Source organism: Meleagris gallopavo, chromosome 2 (genome assembly GCF_905368555.1).
Source record: "Meleagris gallopavo chromosome 2, MGAL_WU_HG_1.1, whole genome shotgun sequence".
NCBI lineage: Eukaryota > Metazoa > Chordata > Aves > Galliformes > Phasianidae > Meleagris > Meleagris gallopavo.
In genome coordinates, this window is record NC_139405.1 from 31,001,133 (window position 1) to 31,018,288 (window position 17,156).

The following is a 17,156-nucleotide window of genomic DNA, read 5'->3' on the forward strand; positions in this document are numbered from 1 at the left end:
TCTATCACATCTGCAATATGTATAGATGGGAGCATATTTTAAAATGGATAATGCTACCAAATTTGAACAGAGCATCTTAAGTGAAAATATCAAGTGCAAAAATATCATGTGCAAAAGTATAATGCAAAATTTAACTTCCTTAATTCCAGAAAAATCATATGCAGATGCTTTACTTTTTCTATCATATCAGAAAGCTCCAGAAATGCATTGACGTACCTGGAAAGAAAGACAGGAAAATAGCAGACTGACAAAGATCATACACTAAATTTGAATAAAATCAAGGCTTTTGTTCAATATATTAAACATTATATTGTGTAGTATTGAGGGAGCACTGGAAAGATGGTGTACAAAAGCAACCAAGAAAAGGAAAACAGTCACTATGATTGATGAAATATGTTTGCCATGAAAACAATTTCTGGAGAGGTAAATATATTCTTCTCAGGACATTCCAAGGCTTAACATTTCACCTGAGATGTAGAAACAAGAATATTTAATTTATTTTTTAGTGTCTTTGAAACAACAACAACAAAATCTCATGAGATCTGTAATATTTAATTAAAGGGAATCATCTGGCAGCTTCCTGAGTCTTGAACAATCCATTTATATTTCTCTGCTTTGGAGACCGCTGCAAGTCTGAATGAATAATAAATGGATACCTAAGACAAGCTGCTAAATTGAAGTGACAAATGATTTCCTTGATGACTCTGACACAGAGAATGGTGTCAGCCTCTCTGCTTAATATCTAGCCTTCTCTTTGCTCCTTTACACGAGCAGAAAAAGACTTTAATCTTTCCTTATGGCCCACAGGAATTGTAGGAGATCTCATGAAACAAGAGAATCTCTTGAAATTCACTGCATACAACTACAAAACATATGGAAAGTATAAAAACCAAACTTACCTAAGAAAATCAGCACAGTAAACAGAATTACTAATTTTTCTGTAATGGATTACTGTTAAACATATGTACCTGACAGAACATCAGACAAATCGATTTCATCGGATTGAACACCAATGCTGCTGTTGTATACATTTCTACAAGAGGAGCCACTTATTTCCAAATCAAAGAGAACTGGATCAAAAGGTGAACTATATAATCCATATCTGCAAACAGAGTAAGACAAATAGCAGTATTCAAACAATAAGAATTAACATCAATTTACTTAGAGAAAAAGGGCAAATATTACATGTAGAATTTGTTATATTTCAAACCACTCTTTTCAATCAACTGACATATCTCAAAAATTACCAGTTGCTACTTTTTCATAAAATCACTTAAGAGATATATTCAAACAGCTTATGTTACTAATTAAGGAACTGTTGCTATGTGGTTTTGGAGATTTAACACTGCCCTGGAAATACGACATATAATCATACTCAGATATGAAAACTAGAACTGTAAACCTAAAACAATTAGAGCAATATGCATGTCTGCACGCAATGAATTAGACATTTACCTGAAGTCAATTAAAATTAAGTACTCTTTTCAAAAATATCAAAATAAATTCCAATTCAGCTTGTTCTTCCAGCTGAAGTCAGAAGAAAAAGGGAAACACTAATAGGAATATCAATCAACACTTGCCAGTACTTTAAATACCTTAGGAGAATCAAATCTCATTGCTTCTTTTTCTGGCAGTACCATAGGGAATTAAGACAATCACTCAGGTAGCAAGATGGACCCAAGCCAATTAGGCTTTTTTATTTGAAGAAAAACGAAAATAGAGTAGTAAAATAAATAAATACATGAATAAATAAATAAATAAATCAGTAGTGTTTTTATCAATACCTACAACAAACAAGTGGCAAGAGGAGCAAAAAACATGTAAGCTGGGCCAAATTATTAAGCAAGACTAGAAAAGTCGACTGGAAAAGCTGCATAATAGCAGCATGCTCCCATCATCATAATATGGCTTTGGAAACTGCTGCAAAACCACCAGGAATCTCCTTTAGATACAGCAGGTAAACCCAAAGTTAACAAAAACAATTGGTTCAACATCTAAAAGATGCAAAATTATAGCCATAAACTATACTGCTGTGTAATTTAGAATAAGAATGTGCATTACCAGTGAATAACTCCTAGTGTTTACATTTAAAACGTGACATTCAGTAGCAATTCTTTAAACATACAGTCAGCTTGCAGACAGCCTACAGTTTTATGAAGCATTACGCAGAATAAAAACTATTAAGTATTTTTTATTCCCTCCCGTACTCAAAAGAGATGATGCCTTGTTAATCCTTACACTAAATAGCTTAAATACTATTTAAGGATAGCACAATTTCAAACATCATTTACACGCTCATATTGTAAATTGCAGGACAGTAATTTAATTCACCTTTACCTTTGCAACCATTTCTCAGAGCTGTATCATATTAGTCCTTGTTCAAATAATGCAACACGGATTTCATTTTAAACAGCCAACAATTTTCAGAACATCAGACAGTTTGCATTTTTGTCTTTACATTTACAACAACTACTGCTCTTAGTACCTTGTTTGTAGTAATGCTTCCATAGGTGTCAGGCGATCCTGCAGCTGTCGGGACACAGCCGTTAACAGTGATGCACAAGCTGTACTACATCCTGCCAAATCTTCATCCTTTACATAATTCAGCAGTACAAAATACCAATACACCGATCCTGCATTAAAAATATAAAATAAAATTAATTCCAAGTGTAATAGCACGTGAATATTTCACTAAGAAGGTCTATTAAGAATATAATCAAATGGAAGTGATAAATCATGACAACACAGAACAGCTCAAGTGAGAAGGAACTTCAAGGACCACTGATTTCCAACCCACATGTCACAGGCAGAGTTGCCAACTGCTAGGTCAAGTACTAGACTAGGCTGCCCAGGGCCCTAACCAACCTGCCCTTGAACAGCTCCAGGGATGGAGCACTCAGCCTCTCTAGGCAACCTGCTCCAGCACCTCACCACACTCTCAAAAACTTGCCCATGACATTTAATCTAAATCTTCCCTCTTTTAGTTTAAAACTACTCCCCCTTGGCCTATCAGTATCTACCCATGCAAAAGATTGATTTCTCTCCTGTTTATAATCTGCCTTTAAATATTGGAAAGCTTTAATGAGGTCTCCCCTCAGACTTCTCTTCTCCAGAATGAACAAGCCCAGCTCCTTCAGTCTGTTTTCATAAGAGAGGTGCTCCAGCCCTCTGATTACCTTTGTGGCCCTCCAACAAACAAACTAATGAATTACTGAACATAAGTATTCTTATTCTCCCCTCATCCACCGATGTCTTTCTCATGTTTTTTTTGAGGGGCAGAGGGAGGGGCAAGAGAAGTAACTTTAATGTAGAATCATTCTGTAATCGTGCTTTCACAAATACTTCCCTTACTGGCTACTTTATAATGGAATAAACTAAAGCCCCAAAGAGAAAATTTTGCACATACTTCTTCTATTACTTCTGCACTCTGCTTTTACTAAACACAAACAAAATGCTCTTGCCACTCCAAATTGCTAGGTTAAAGGTTCCAATTCCTTCTGGGTCAACTCTCATTCTAGATTCGGCTCTTTCCTTTTATCCTGTTTTTAGCTGCTGTCTCTTTATTCTGTATTTGCTGCAGATTCTTCTTCTTACAGATAATTTTGGAAGCACAATGCTTCCAAAGGTTCTATGTGAAAACAGAAATCTTAGCTTTCTCCTTTCCTCTTCCCCCCCCGTGCATTCAATATCCTCAGAAGCAGTGTGTTAAATGTTTTAACTTCATTAACACAGCAAGCATTTTGGACTGAAAAGTAATTTTCCTTCAAAGTCCCTTGGTGATGCCAAGTAAGATGCAATTAAGCATCATACTGTGAAAAATACAAAACAGGCCTCACTAACCCAAATATGAGTGTAGTGCTTGACGTCATCTTCCTATTCCATCAGGCAACAAGGTGCAAAGACACAACACTCATTCTCATCTGTATTGTACAATTTAATTTAGTACAATTTAATTAGTTCAAAATTTCCTTTTGGTTCAAAAGTAACAGAAGCGAGCTGCCCTAACTGAACATTGCTTGGATTGCCAGACTCCTTGGAACGAATAAATTAACTAATTTTCAAAAGTAAGAGACAATACTGACCGTCACTTACAGCAAAAGAACCTGTGATTGCTGAGCATTTTCAAAAAGTCATGCAAAACTTACATGAGGTCTCCTGAAACTTTACTGCCTCAGCATTATAAGGAAGGTAATTCGCATAAATTTCTACAATCCACCACTGGACCAGACCACACCAAGAAGCAGTCAGTACTAACGATTATAGAATTCCTGTTCTACAAGACAGTCCAACAAAACATGACAAACAAAGGAACTGTGTTTTTGCATGACAATAAACATTGTATACATACCACCTGTTGCAGCAGCAGGTAGAAGAGGCATATTGTCAAGTAAAGCTTTTAGGAGAACTGATCCAAAACCCTGCTGACTTGGGTCACACCTGCCATTGCTACAAAGAAACACACAGCCAGACACTTTAAGGTTTAACAAGGTAAAAAGGAAACATGAGATCTCCTCCAGAAGATGAAGTAGAAAACTGGATGCCCTTCACAGCCATTTCCTAACATATTTTTCATCAACAGAAGATCTTCTAGATCAACTTGTTCATGTATTTAAACAATAACCAAACCCTATCTACACAATTCAGATTGCATGCAGAACATCCAAATACACATTTACAAAAAGCATATCCACCTCAAATAAAACTGCACTCACCTGATGCACAGTGCAAGAAACCGTGCACATTTGTGAGCTATGCTCCGTCCAGCTTCAAAGAAACAAACACGTATTATATCAGAGACACATCTGCGTGTTTTGGAAAGCAAGCTGTCGCTTCCTTCCTTTGAGCTGCAAAAACAAGGTGCATGCCTTAGATAATCATATAAAACTGTTCTAAAAGAGAAGTTATTGACAAACATCTAAACTAGTTTAGACACAAATTCTCTCTTACCTGCCAGGTCCATTTGAATACACTCCTGCTAGCCAACAAAGTGTATCTAGCACAAGACTCTGAGCATGTTCGGTAGTCAGATCATCATCTGTCTTTTTGCAAAGAGTAGTGAGCAGCTTCTCATGGAACTCTGAAAACTGTAACATGGCACACCGCTGAACTCTGGGGAAAGGAAGAGATAAAAAAAAACAAACAATTATTCAGTATGGTCACTCTCCTATTCTCCTTCTAATTTTGTAACCTGTCTTAAGAAAAAAAAAAAAGATGCCTTGATGACAGTTAAAGCAGTACATGCATATATGACATCTTCCCTAGAAGTTTAGATGATAAGGAACATGGTTTAGTAGGAAATATTGGCGATATGTGAACGGCTGGACTAGATGATTTTGGACATTTTTTCCAACCTTGGTGACTCTTAAGATTCCCAACATTTCTATTTTCTACTCAATTATTGTAGATTTAATTATTAATTATTGTAGATTTATTTTTTTTCCTCCTGTATTAACACACTTACTAAGTTGTAAACCTAAGCAAACTTTGATCGTCTGCAACATTCTTTCACAACTACTTGAATGTATCTACTTCCAGCACATTAAAGAGCCTGTTGCTAATTTATTCAGGATCCCCCTTACTTCATAGTTCTGACAAAAGCCATCACCAGAAAGCCATCACCAGAGGTTTTCTGGAAAATCAAAAACAATGTTGTGCTGGAAGATTAGTAATATCAACAGGCTTACAAGTCGATGGTCACCTTGAACCATTTTCAGAGCCATTCTTTATTATCATATGCCTGTCCTTATGTTCTGAAGCATTTCACAACATGAAACTTCACTTCCACTAGAAATTCATCTCCTTCACCCTGGAGGACTCCTAAAATTCTTTAGTGAACACAAACCAGTCCTAAACAATACTACTGTTCACCTTGTCAGTTTGATCTGTAACCTATTATACAATTAATTACATTTTAGATTGGTCTTCTAAAATATCATCCGTGCTAGAAATTCACATGCTTCAGATTTCTTTGTATCCTCCACCATAAACACTGATGTAGACAATTCATTCTTTGTTCTGAATGCTTTATCTATATCTGATCATCAATTGACCCTACAATCCAAGTGACAAGATTTCTGCTCCTGATGCTTAAAGTAAAATTATTACTATAGTATACTATATACACTATGCAATTACTTAATTTTGTTCCTCATTCTTCAAATACATTTTATTTTTGCTTATTTTAATGTAAACATACATCCTGTCTGAGTACTTTTGTTATTTTCTCCTGGATGTCCACATTTTGAACAATACCTTTTTATTTCAAGTAATTTATCTTTTTGTTTAAGACAGAAGATAAGGGAATAGTTGTTAATCTTTCTTCAAGTGTTCTGTAGCTGCTGTTATCAAATGACTAAGTTTTGAAACAAATCCTCCATCCCAACTTAAGGATTGCATTCTTTTCTTGCATTTTCATTGACCATCTTCTCCAAGAAACACTCATCAACTGTGTCCAAAAATATCATCTATATTATATCCTAACGAGACACTTCTCTAAACCACTTACAGCGAATGAAGTCATTCTTATTTCCTGGCCTCGCAGCCCCTTTGATAACATTACAGCCCCTTACACTTAGTGCTACCATTGTGGTGAGGCAGTTGGCAATACAAATTAAATACTATATCATTTATATAGCATTACATTTGTAGTACCAATCCACAGAGACTTTACCTTGCATTTGAGTAATAATTTGATAACCGAATTTCATTCTGTACTTTTTGACGCATATTTTGTGCAACAAGAAACAAGAAAATGTGTAGAAATAAAAAGGAAAAAATACCTCTTCAAATGTCTGACTAAGTAATTTATCTAAATCATCAAGAAAAATTGCTATTATTTACCTTTCTCTTTACAAGTAGGCCAAGTAATTACTCAGAACATAGCTACGTGCATTAAGGATTATATATGTTTTTTTACTTACACAGCACAACGCCCTCAAAATACATGACTTACTGGACTTCTCATATAAAACATATGTACGAAGTGACAACTTTAAACAGTGATTTGTGCTGCGATATTTCAAGGAAGTACTTCATGAAGGCTCTAACTGAAACCAATACTTCTTGTAATTATAAAACATCTACAAACCTTTCCTTCGAAACTGAAGTTTTTTTAAATCTTCGAATTGTTACAGAGACTTCTTGAAGTAAGTCACAACCTCTAAGATTATCAGATTTTCTTGAAGAGTTACCGGCTTCAATTTTGCTAGACGGTTTTTCCTGATGTTTAGAGAGGAGGAGAGGGGAATTAAAGGATTGATTGTTGCATCTACGTACTCTGTTCAGAACAAAGCGCATACAGCTAAGCAAAATCTCTCACTATAAACACCGAAATATTTACAGCTTGTTAGCAACAGCACAGGGGAAAGTCAAGATTTTATTTAAGCTAAAAGAAGTATTTTGAGGTATTGTACTAAAGCAAACTACTTATATGCAGAGCATCACATTTAGCATTGTTTGTAGTTTATCATGTTCTAACCATTCTAGTAAGAAGTACCTCACATCATCCAATCTTCCAACCGCAACAATCGAAGAGTAAAACACACATACAAATCCTCATAAAAGGACAAGGTTGATCAGCTACTAAAAACCACTCATGAAAACAGAAGTTTCAGATTCAAACGCTCACAACAGGAACCAAACTTTCACAGAAGAACTAACTTTCAAGAAACCACTCTACAACTCTCATTCTTGAAAGCATTAATGCAACATAAACTCCTAAAAAAAGTTATTTGTCATGGATCTTAATTCTCTTAAGAGCTGTCTTTTTTTTTTTCTGGTGATCTAAACCATCCCAATTCTACAACTTTAACACAGATGTCTTTCTTGGCTATTCAGTACCTTGCCTGCTGCAACTTTTGCCAATAATGAAGCAAGGGAATGGCCCTTGTTAGTCTGTGGTTTTAGAGATGGTATTCTAACAACTGGCCTAATGCCACCATTGCAGATTTCTTCTGTTCCTCTGTCATTCACTGCTTTAACATGAATTAAAAATGAACGGTACTTGCCACCGGCCATGCCTGGAAGTGAAGAAAAAAAAAGAAAGAGGCGGAAGAATACATATAAGTCACAAGGGCAAGGTGTAACATCTTTCAGACATACAGCATACACAAGCAGAGCTCAACTACATTAACTGGTATTTTCACATCACTACTCACTGCTGTGTTACATATAGCAAAATTTGTCAACATGAAGATAAATTCAAACCAAAGTCTGACAACAAAAGTACATGATGCAATTCAGACATGCATACTTCATGTGAACAGCACAGTAAACTGTTTTACCTTTAACAAGCTTTGGACTTGTTAGTGTCAACATTCCAGCGTGTCCTGACAGATCAAGTCCAGTAGCCAACCATACTGGACCACAGAGTATATCCTCCTTATGTTCCTCCAAAAATGGACACAACCTAAGACCTTAAAAATATGAATAATACAGATCTGAACTACAAATCTTAAAGTCACAAAATCTGATCACTTGCAGGGGTTAAAAATACACTGTGTCAAAGAGATCACTAAACACATAAACTGGACATTGAAAAAATGATAAGCTACTTTAGGTTCACTTGTAGCCATTCTCCAATAAAATCAAGAGGTAACTGACAGTTTTCAAATCACTTTCAGTTATATGAATAATACAACTGTGGAGAAGGACTTGGGAGTGCTGGTAGGTGAAAAGCTCAACACGAGCCAGCAATGTGTCCTTGAAGGTCAGAAAGTCAACCATACCCTGGGATGCACCTAAAGAAGCATGGCCAGCACATTAAAGGAGGTGATTCTCTCTATTTTTGTGAGACCTCACATCAATTCTGGAGCCCAAACACAGAAAAGAAACGGATCTGTTACAGCGGTTCCAGAGGAAGGCCGATGAGATGATCAGAGACAGCTGGAGCACCTCTCCTTTGAGAAAAGACTGAGAAAGTTGTGCTTATTTACCTATAGATTTGAAGGTTCTGGAAAGACCTTATAGCTACCTTTCAGTATTTGAAGAGGCTTACAAGAGGCTCTTCATCAGAAAATGTAGAGACAGAACAAGAGGTAATGGTTTGAAGCCCCCCATCCCTGGAGATGTTCGTGGCCAGATTTGATGGTGCTTTGGGCAATGATCCAGCAGGCAGCCACCTTGTCCACAGCAGGGTGGGTCTTTTAGATTCCTTTCCAACCTAAACTGTTCTGTGATTCTATGACAGTATGTACATTGACCATCTTAGAACCACAAAATACACAACTAATAAAATGATGAAACAACACATTTTGAGCCACAACCCCCACTAGGTCTTATAAAAAAAAAAAGTAAAAAAATCAATTTGACCAATTTATCTATCCCATAGCATACTGAAATCATCCTTCACTCATCTTTCTGACAGTTCATAAGCATGAAACATCTTTTCTTTCCACCACATTTTCACTTTTTAACTCTCCTTTGATTTCTCTTTCCCTACTCTGTGCAACATCTGCCTTGGAATCATGCCCTACATAATGCTGGTCACATAAAAGATAAGGAAGACTGATGAATAAACCCACAAAAAGAATCTAAGTTCTCAGCTTGAATCACTTCAACTATTAATTTTTCCTGTTAGGAGTTAGTAGCTCTCCTCAGTCAGATCCAATTTGGTTGCTGAGTCTTTTTAGTACCTTTTGCAGAAGAGCACTGGTTAACAAAAATTGTTTTAAAAAATTATATGATAATAAAAATAGGCAGATCAACTCTGATAAGAGCTGAAAGGTAACTGACTGGTTATGAACTCTTAACAAGCTGTTTATTATTTTTCCTGGTTTGCAGTTAGCAATCTCTTAAAAAAGCTAAGAACTCAAAACAACTGTTTTAGAACTAGGTAAGGAAACATGTAAAATATTTCTGGAATACAGTAATTGTTTAAGTTAGGAAAGTACTTAAATTCAAATAAGTACTAATCTGTTTTGAAACATGAAAAGCCTTCAGTACAATCAGTTTATCCATCTATCTTGACTTTTAACTCCTACAGTAAAACAGAGCAATGAGAAAGGCATCACTGAGCAGGACCAAGAAATGAGATTGTCTCAAATGGCTGAGTAATATTAATGGAGAAATTCCAGTATATAATCAAAACAGAAGTTCAAAAAAGCAAGCTTACATTTTAAACAAACTATAACAAGATAAATGAAACTTACACTGTGGTTCCTCTACATCCATATACTGCATTTCTTCACTGAATTCAACCAGTCCTGGCTTTCCATTTCTCTCTGTTTCAACATTATGAGCTGGAGATAGAGGAAATGTGATCTGTCTATCTACTGCTGCTTCTGGAGAATAAAAAATAGCATAATTTATAAGCATTGCTTCAGGCTCACAAAAAACAGAAGCAGTAGTTTTCATTGAAAATGTATCAGCTTTCTACATTTTTTCATATTAAGATTGCAATTGCAGTAAATGTTATAAAATATTTCTTTGAATGACCATCCAAATATCTCCTCCTAGCAATCAACTGAAGATTACTCCTAAGTAATTAGATTCCAGTACTGAAATTTTAATGAGCTAAAATAATTGTTTTTCACACTGAACATCAAGATATTATTTTGATAATACTTAAATACAGTTCTTTTTCCAATTAAATGGTTCTTACAAATCATAGATGAGAAGACGTAAATTGTTTCAACTGTTGACCTCCAGTATGAATAACTATTGACAGTAATTTTGCTCTTGTTTAATAACTACAGGATTCAAACAACACAGAATAAGAATTTGGTTCAAACTTTCTGAACCATCACTTTTTATGTGCACAAAATCAGGATTCTAAAACTGTTTATTAAGGTTGCTTTCCCAATATACTTTCTAACATGTTAAGTGAAAAAAGTAACATGATTCTGTTTCTCAGAATAAAAATGAAATGAGTAGAAAATGAAAATATTTACATGATTTCAACCAAGTCTTCTAACATACCTCAGAGAGAACACTGATTTTGAGGAAAAAAAAGATACCTCAAGTCCTTTCTTACCATTGACTTTTCCTAAGCCTGGAGCTTTATTTTTCAGTAAAGTCACTTGAATCTGGGGAATGTTCGTGATGTTTGAGTTTAAAACAAATTTGAAGTCCACATGTCCAACCATACAAGCTTTTGGAAGAACCAGCTCAAAGACATGTTCATCCCAGCTGTTGCTGTAAGGAAGAAAGGAAAACAAAGATTTATTATTAAGATTCAGATCAAGTAGGGAGCATTATCTAATACATTCTCCATCTATGCATGTGTTCCTTAAAAAAAAGGTAAAAGATATTTCAAGTTAGTTGATATACATGTTCATTTCTGAAGTAGAAGGATTTCAATCTGCAGTTGCCCAAAATTGATTTTGTGAAGAACAATTTAAAAGCCAATTGTCTGGGGAAAGGAGGGCAGCAGAACAAGTCAATGATTGAATAAAAACAGTAGTGAAGATTCCATATTCTCTTCATTACAGTACTGCTTCTGTACTACTATAAACATCATATTTTCACTTCAAAAAAAAAAAACAACCCTACATGCTAAAAAAGGATTTTCCAATTGCTGAACTATATGAAAGCATGACAGTAACCTGCCTTGCAACCTTGTAAATTGGTCTTCTGCATTGTTAACTATTAAACAGTGCTGCTTTTTAGCACTAGAACAGCCACATCCAGGAAGATCAAAGTATTAGTTTCAAAATATATATATATATATATATACATTTAATATACTTGGTAATTTATACAGGGTGAGAAATGCTTCTTACCACATGCACACTCAGGAGCCAGCACTGAGTAAAATGGGTGCAGCTTTCTTTTAATGAGTCATATTTTCCTTTAAAAGCCAATTTTGTTTTATACTGAAATTATAAACTTGAGAAGTACTCCTCAAAGATCAGTTCCACAGCTTGATACAAAAGGGTTTGCAATAAACACTTCAAACTGAAGAAAAGAGCAATTCAAATAAAACTAATTGCGAGTGAATTGTCACATTATTTAAGTTAATTGCTCTTTCAGATCAATTTATCAGTAAACAATTTTTAAAAACAATGTAAGAGGTGTTTTTTCTTTCAAAGAACACACAGTGTTCCTAAAATGAATCTACACATCAAGTTAAATCATCAGAAGACACTAATGAGCAAATTCTAAGGCAATAGATAGGTAAAGTAATCCAGTTTTTTTCTGCTGCAATAAACCAGATTCGTCCTTCAAACTCATTTTGTATATTGTGGAAGTTTAGAATTAACCACAGAATTTGAGAATGGTTTAATTTTCTCCTCAATGACTATTTAAGAAGTTAACCATCTGCCTTTTAAGGCATTTGTTTCCACCTCAGCAGTCCCAGATGCACTTGAGGCCTTTGATGAAGAAGAGAGAATTCAGGAGCTTTGCTGCAATGGCAGCAATTAACAGCCTGTCCAGGAAAAGCAGGGCTGCCAAACTAGCAAGTAGGTATAATGGCAGCACTATTCATGCTGCAGTAGAAAACTTCTAGGCCAAGAGGAAACTAGAAGTCAAGAAGCTTAAACAGCATTTGCAATTCAGACACAGCACAGTACAAAGCACACCATTATACGCCTCTAGTTATTTACTGCTGATCTCACAGAAAACCAGTAACAGAATTTGGAAGTTCTCTCCTGCTTTCAAAAAAAAGCAGTACTGAAAATTATTTACTTTGGGAGGTGGTGAAAGATGGACAGAAGAAAGCTTGTGGTTTTGACTTAAGAAGCAACAGTGAAAAATTTTCAGCTAACAAGTGTAAATAGATAGATGAAATAACGAAAATGTATTCCACAACATTTAGCACAACAAAAGATTTAGCAAAAATAATACTAAAACCTTGTCAGAATCATTCATGCCTTTCCTGGGTCTTGCACGATACTTAGCCCTATACAAAACAGAAGGTGTGGAGGTGGGTTTTTGTTTGTTTTTGGTATGTTTGGATATTGCTATAGACACTGTGCAAAACATGAAGTGAATGGGACATTCAAAGGAGCAAACCTTCAGAAACACTAAATAATCTGTTCATCCAGTTGAAGCTAAAGTAACACACTGGCTGGTCTACAGTGGTCTGCTATAGACTGCATGCTGGAAAACACACACTGTCATACCAAGTTAGAACTGTGAATGGTTTACTCTGTAATTTTTTTTTTTTTTTTAGACAGAAGTCAGTAGTAGATGCTCCAAAGGAACTTTTAAGTATCTAGCTGGTATACGTGGTATAATGGTCCGACAAGAAGGCCCCATATTCATCTCCAGTACTGAAGAGATCTTACTGTGGCAATGAGTAGTCTAGTTATACTATGAGTGAAAAACCTCCCCTTTCATCAGTTTCTGAACTCTCTGAAATCCTTCTAATATTACAGTATCTTTTTTAAAAAAGAATACATAAGGAAGACTTGCATTAGGACAAGCAATTACATTTATACTGGTACCTATTGCTTGCATCGTTTGCAAGCAGTATGAAAAATGGCTAAGAATATGTGTGCACAAGAAGATTCTTTTTAATAGAAAAAGAAGAATATCTAATTCTGACAAACATACTCATCTAATAAGAAAATAATCATGGAATACAAAAATACATGAATACATTACAATAACTATGGCATGAAGAGCTGCCTTGCAACCCACAAAACAAGGAGCAGACTCTATTAAACTGCATGTCCTTAAACTTGCACACTGTTTAAAAACAGCGAAGTCACTCAAAATTTGTGATGACAGCACCTACGCACACACAATTCTTTTTGTACCACTGTTCTACTTACCTGTCTGTCTGTAGCTTCCAAGTTCGAGTGTGCTGAGCTGCATCTCCATGGTGCTGCTGGTGCAAATGCTGAGGATGCCTCCTTTGCTGCTGCTCTTGCTGGACTTCAACCCAACAGGGAGGGACAGTGGCTGAAAATCGTGGTGTCAAGGTCTCAAAACGAGTCAGTTCTACCAGAGATGTCAGTGTTTCAAGGGAAAATGGCTGGTCCACCAAAAGATCAACTCCTGAATAATTATAGAATGTAAATATTTACTATACAGATTATTGTTTTCTCCTCAAAACATCCTATGAACATTTTGACATAAAAATCAAACTGCTATATATAAAGTTAGCTACGTGTGACACAAAGATAAGTTAAAAAAAAAAAAAAAAAGGCTATGAGGACGTTGAGATACAACAAGAACCATCACAATGAAGAAGCTAGCCAGTTACATTTCAATTGTGTAAAGCTGATTAAAACACTTCTTATACACTTAGGGGCTCAGAGTAAAGAAAATAAAAATTTTATATTCCAGCAGGCACATGGCATTAGTATGAAATTTTAACATTTTATCATAGTTGTTTAAAACATTACTTTGGCACATCCTTATCAATGTTTTATGGTGGCTTATTAGAATGTTTTTGAAGCTCTCAGTTTAGCTTAAAAGAAGGATAAATGATAAATAAGCATGCTATATACAATGCACTTAAAAAAACATTGTGCCTATACAAATATTTTGTCTCTGTATGCAAGTCCTGTTCTGAAGAAACAGGCTTACCGGATATTCATCAAAAAAGTACTAAAAAATAAAATATGTCAGGAAGACAAATACCTAAGCAAACATTACAAAGGAGCACTTAAAACAGGCTTCTTCAGACACAGATTGAAAACTTCACAGAAAGTAAGGTATGCATCATGTCAATTTTCATAGATTTTTAGCATTTTCTCTTACAAGTAAAAAAAAAAAAAAAAGAGAATAATTTTAGTTGTAAAGAAAAAAACACCAACAAAACAAATACCACACCCTCAGCACTAAGTCTGAACCATACTACATTGCAAAGAAAGTCAGAGAGAAATCAGGTTACCAACAATACCACATCCTCCAGCTTGAGAGAGAACATATGCAATTCTTTCAGAAAAGTGATGAAACTCAAGATGACAGACTCAGAGTCAGGCAGAAAACTCACTCTTATTGCAACAATTATTACTTCTGCTTTTTCATCTATGAGGCAGGAAAATGCTGAAGAGATTAAAGATGGCTCAGAAACTTGATTTTAATAATACAAACATCTTAATGTAAGCTAGACACGTTTAAACATGAACCATTTACCTGTAATGCCTGGACTAGAAGGGTTAGATAATGGCTTGATGCCTTCTGACGACTGCTCTACACTTTTAGAAAGGGATCCATCTACAAGTATATCAGTTTCATCTATGTCATCACACGTTCCTCCAATCTGAAGGAAATGAAGTTCTCCACCTAAAGTCATCAAAGTCAATGAAAGAAGTTTAGACAGGCATACAGTTAAACTCAACTCATAAGACAGCCTTCTTGTTAAAGTGCTACACAGTTATTAATGTAATTATTGGATCTGGTATTTCATTTTGCTTTATTTACTACTACAAAAAAAGCAGAAGAACTACAAAAATACTAACTCCGCTTGTGAACAGCATAAATGGAAAGAAAATATTAGGGGAGAGAAAAACAAAAGGTAATTAACCAGACAAGCCCCAGCAGACACCTCAAATCATATCCATTGTTACTCTTTCTGTAACTCAAATTATGCTTTAAACAGAAAATGTTCCATCACATCAACTCACAGCATACTACCTTGTTGGTACATGTTGCATTAATTTCCTTTCAATGTTCCTTTCAAATTATTTTCCTACTCAACTCTCCTAACTGAAGAGCTCTTTGCACTGTACTATTAGAATAACAACACTGATTTGGTCAACAGCCAAAACAGTCATTCCAAATTTTTCAACAGGCAAAATGTTTTGCTAGAGATTTGAAACCGTTTGAGGGAGTTGCCTTGAATGAATTCACCATCAAGTGATGCACACAGACAAATTCTGTCATTTATCAAGAAATCAGTGAGAAGAAATGTTCAATTTTACATAGCACTGGGGAAAGAGTGTTATCAGTTACAGTAGTTACAAAATCCTAATAAGCAGTAGTTACAAAATCCTAATAAGTAGGACTTAAATAGAAAGAAAATTCCTGGCAGGCCTTCTACACTTTTTTCTGAAAATTGACTGCAGAATGCTGTTCAGCTCTTAACTTGTTATGAAAAACCCTAGTAGGCAAATTATCCAGATAGACTAAAACAAACCAACTTGAGATAACATAGGTAGTAAAATCCAAAATAAAAGCATAATTGGCAGGTACATGGTTTGCACTGAGGGGAAATGAAACACGCAGATGGAAAGGCACAGAGAGATGGTGTAGGGTTTACTGGATTTCAGTAAGACCAGACCAAAAAATGGCTTAATAAAATTGTTGTTTTAACAAAACAGAATTGAAAGAAGAATATAACAGCTTGAATGACCAAAAAGATGGAATTTTTCAACACACAGAAACAGTGCAGAATATCATGGGAAAATCCATACTGAGTCCAAGCAATGCTGCACGAACACAGTTTCCTGGTGTTTGAAGAGATGTAAGATTCACTATATTTATTTTTATCAACTATTTTATTGGGCCTTTCCTACTGAGATCCAGTAAGAAGCCTGCACTTTCACCCAGCACCCCCCACACACTTACCCTGGTGCAGAACAGTACATTAGTAATAGATGCCAAGAGTCAACAAAGAAAGAACAGTTCTAGTAAATACTTAAAAGTGAGCTTCCTTGATAGCTCACAAATTAGCAACCTTCTTAAGCAAGAAGGATTAGAAAAATATTATTTAATGTAGACCTTAACTGCTTACTTTGTCAGTATATCAAATCACACTTTGTTACCCATTATGTTTACAGCTCAAAATTCATTTATCAGAAAGATCTCAGTGAATAAACCTGAGAATCTCCTGCCCTGAAAATAATTAAGCACACTGTAGTGCAAGGGAAGTTAACAGATTGGCTTGGCCATCTGCCATTTTGTGTCTCAGAGCAGGAGAAAGGCTGAAGAACGTAGGAAGGCTGTGGGTTTTTCTAAGAGAATTGTGCCAAGGTCCTCTTATTCTGTAGTTGGTTGGGTTTATTCTGTTTTGTTTTGAACAAAGAAATAATTCTGGATTTGATAATTTGATTTTCAAAGAAGCTTCTATCACTATAGCAAAATACTGTTAATTAACAGCAAACAGAAAACTGCACTACACTTTTATCCATGTAGAAGAGAGACGTATTTTCTGCATTCCTACAAGACACACACTTCCAAGAAAAAAAATTCTGTGCTGAGATATCTTACTTCCTCATATTTGTTTTCAAAAAGCATCTGTAAGGAAGTTTATCATGAAC

The 17,156-nt window shown here is 35.3% G+C and overlaps 1 protein-coding gene across 5 annotated transcripts in view; it reads right to left on the reverse strand.

Moving 5' to 3' along the window:
* The window catches only part of BIRC6 (baculoviral IAP repeat containing 6), a 169,334-nt gene that overhangs the window by 120,704 nt on the left and 31,474 nt on the right, over nt 1-17,156 (reverse strand). For all 5 annotated transcript variants that reach the window (XM_085219529.1, XM_085219526.1, XM_085219527.1 and 2 more), the window contains exons 11-22: nt 15,031-15,180; nt 13,719-13,944; nt 10,973-11,133; nt 10,149-10,280; nt 8,283-8,414; nt 7,840-8,018; nt 7,088-7,218; nt 4,948-5,109; nt 4,713-4,844; nt 4,349-4,446; nt 2,486-2,633; nt 969-1,102 (exon numbers count right to left, since the gene is read on the reverse strand). In XM_085219529.1, the coding sequence (XP_085075655.1) occupies nt 969-1,102; nt 2,486-2,633; nt 4,349-4,446; nt 4,713-4,844; nt 4,948-5,109; nt 7,088-7,218; nt 7,840-8,018; nt 8,283-8,414; nt 10,149-10,280; nt 10,973-11,133; nt 13,719-13,944; nt 15,031-15,180 (1,785 nt within the window). The remainder of the gene's footprint in view (nt 1-968; nt 1,103-2,485; nt 2,634-4,348; nt 4,447-4,712; nt 4,845-4,947; nt 5,110-7,087; nt 7,219-7,839; nt 8,019-8,282; nt 8,415-10,148; nt 10,281-10,972; nt 11,134-13,718; nt 13,945-15,030; nt 15,181-17,156) is intronic.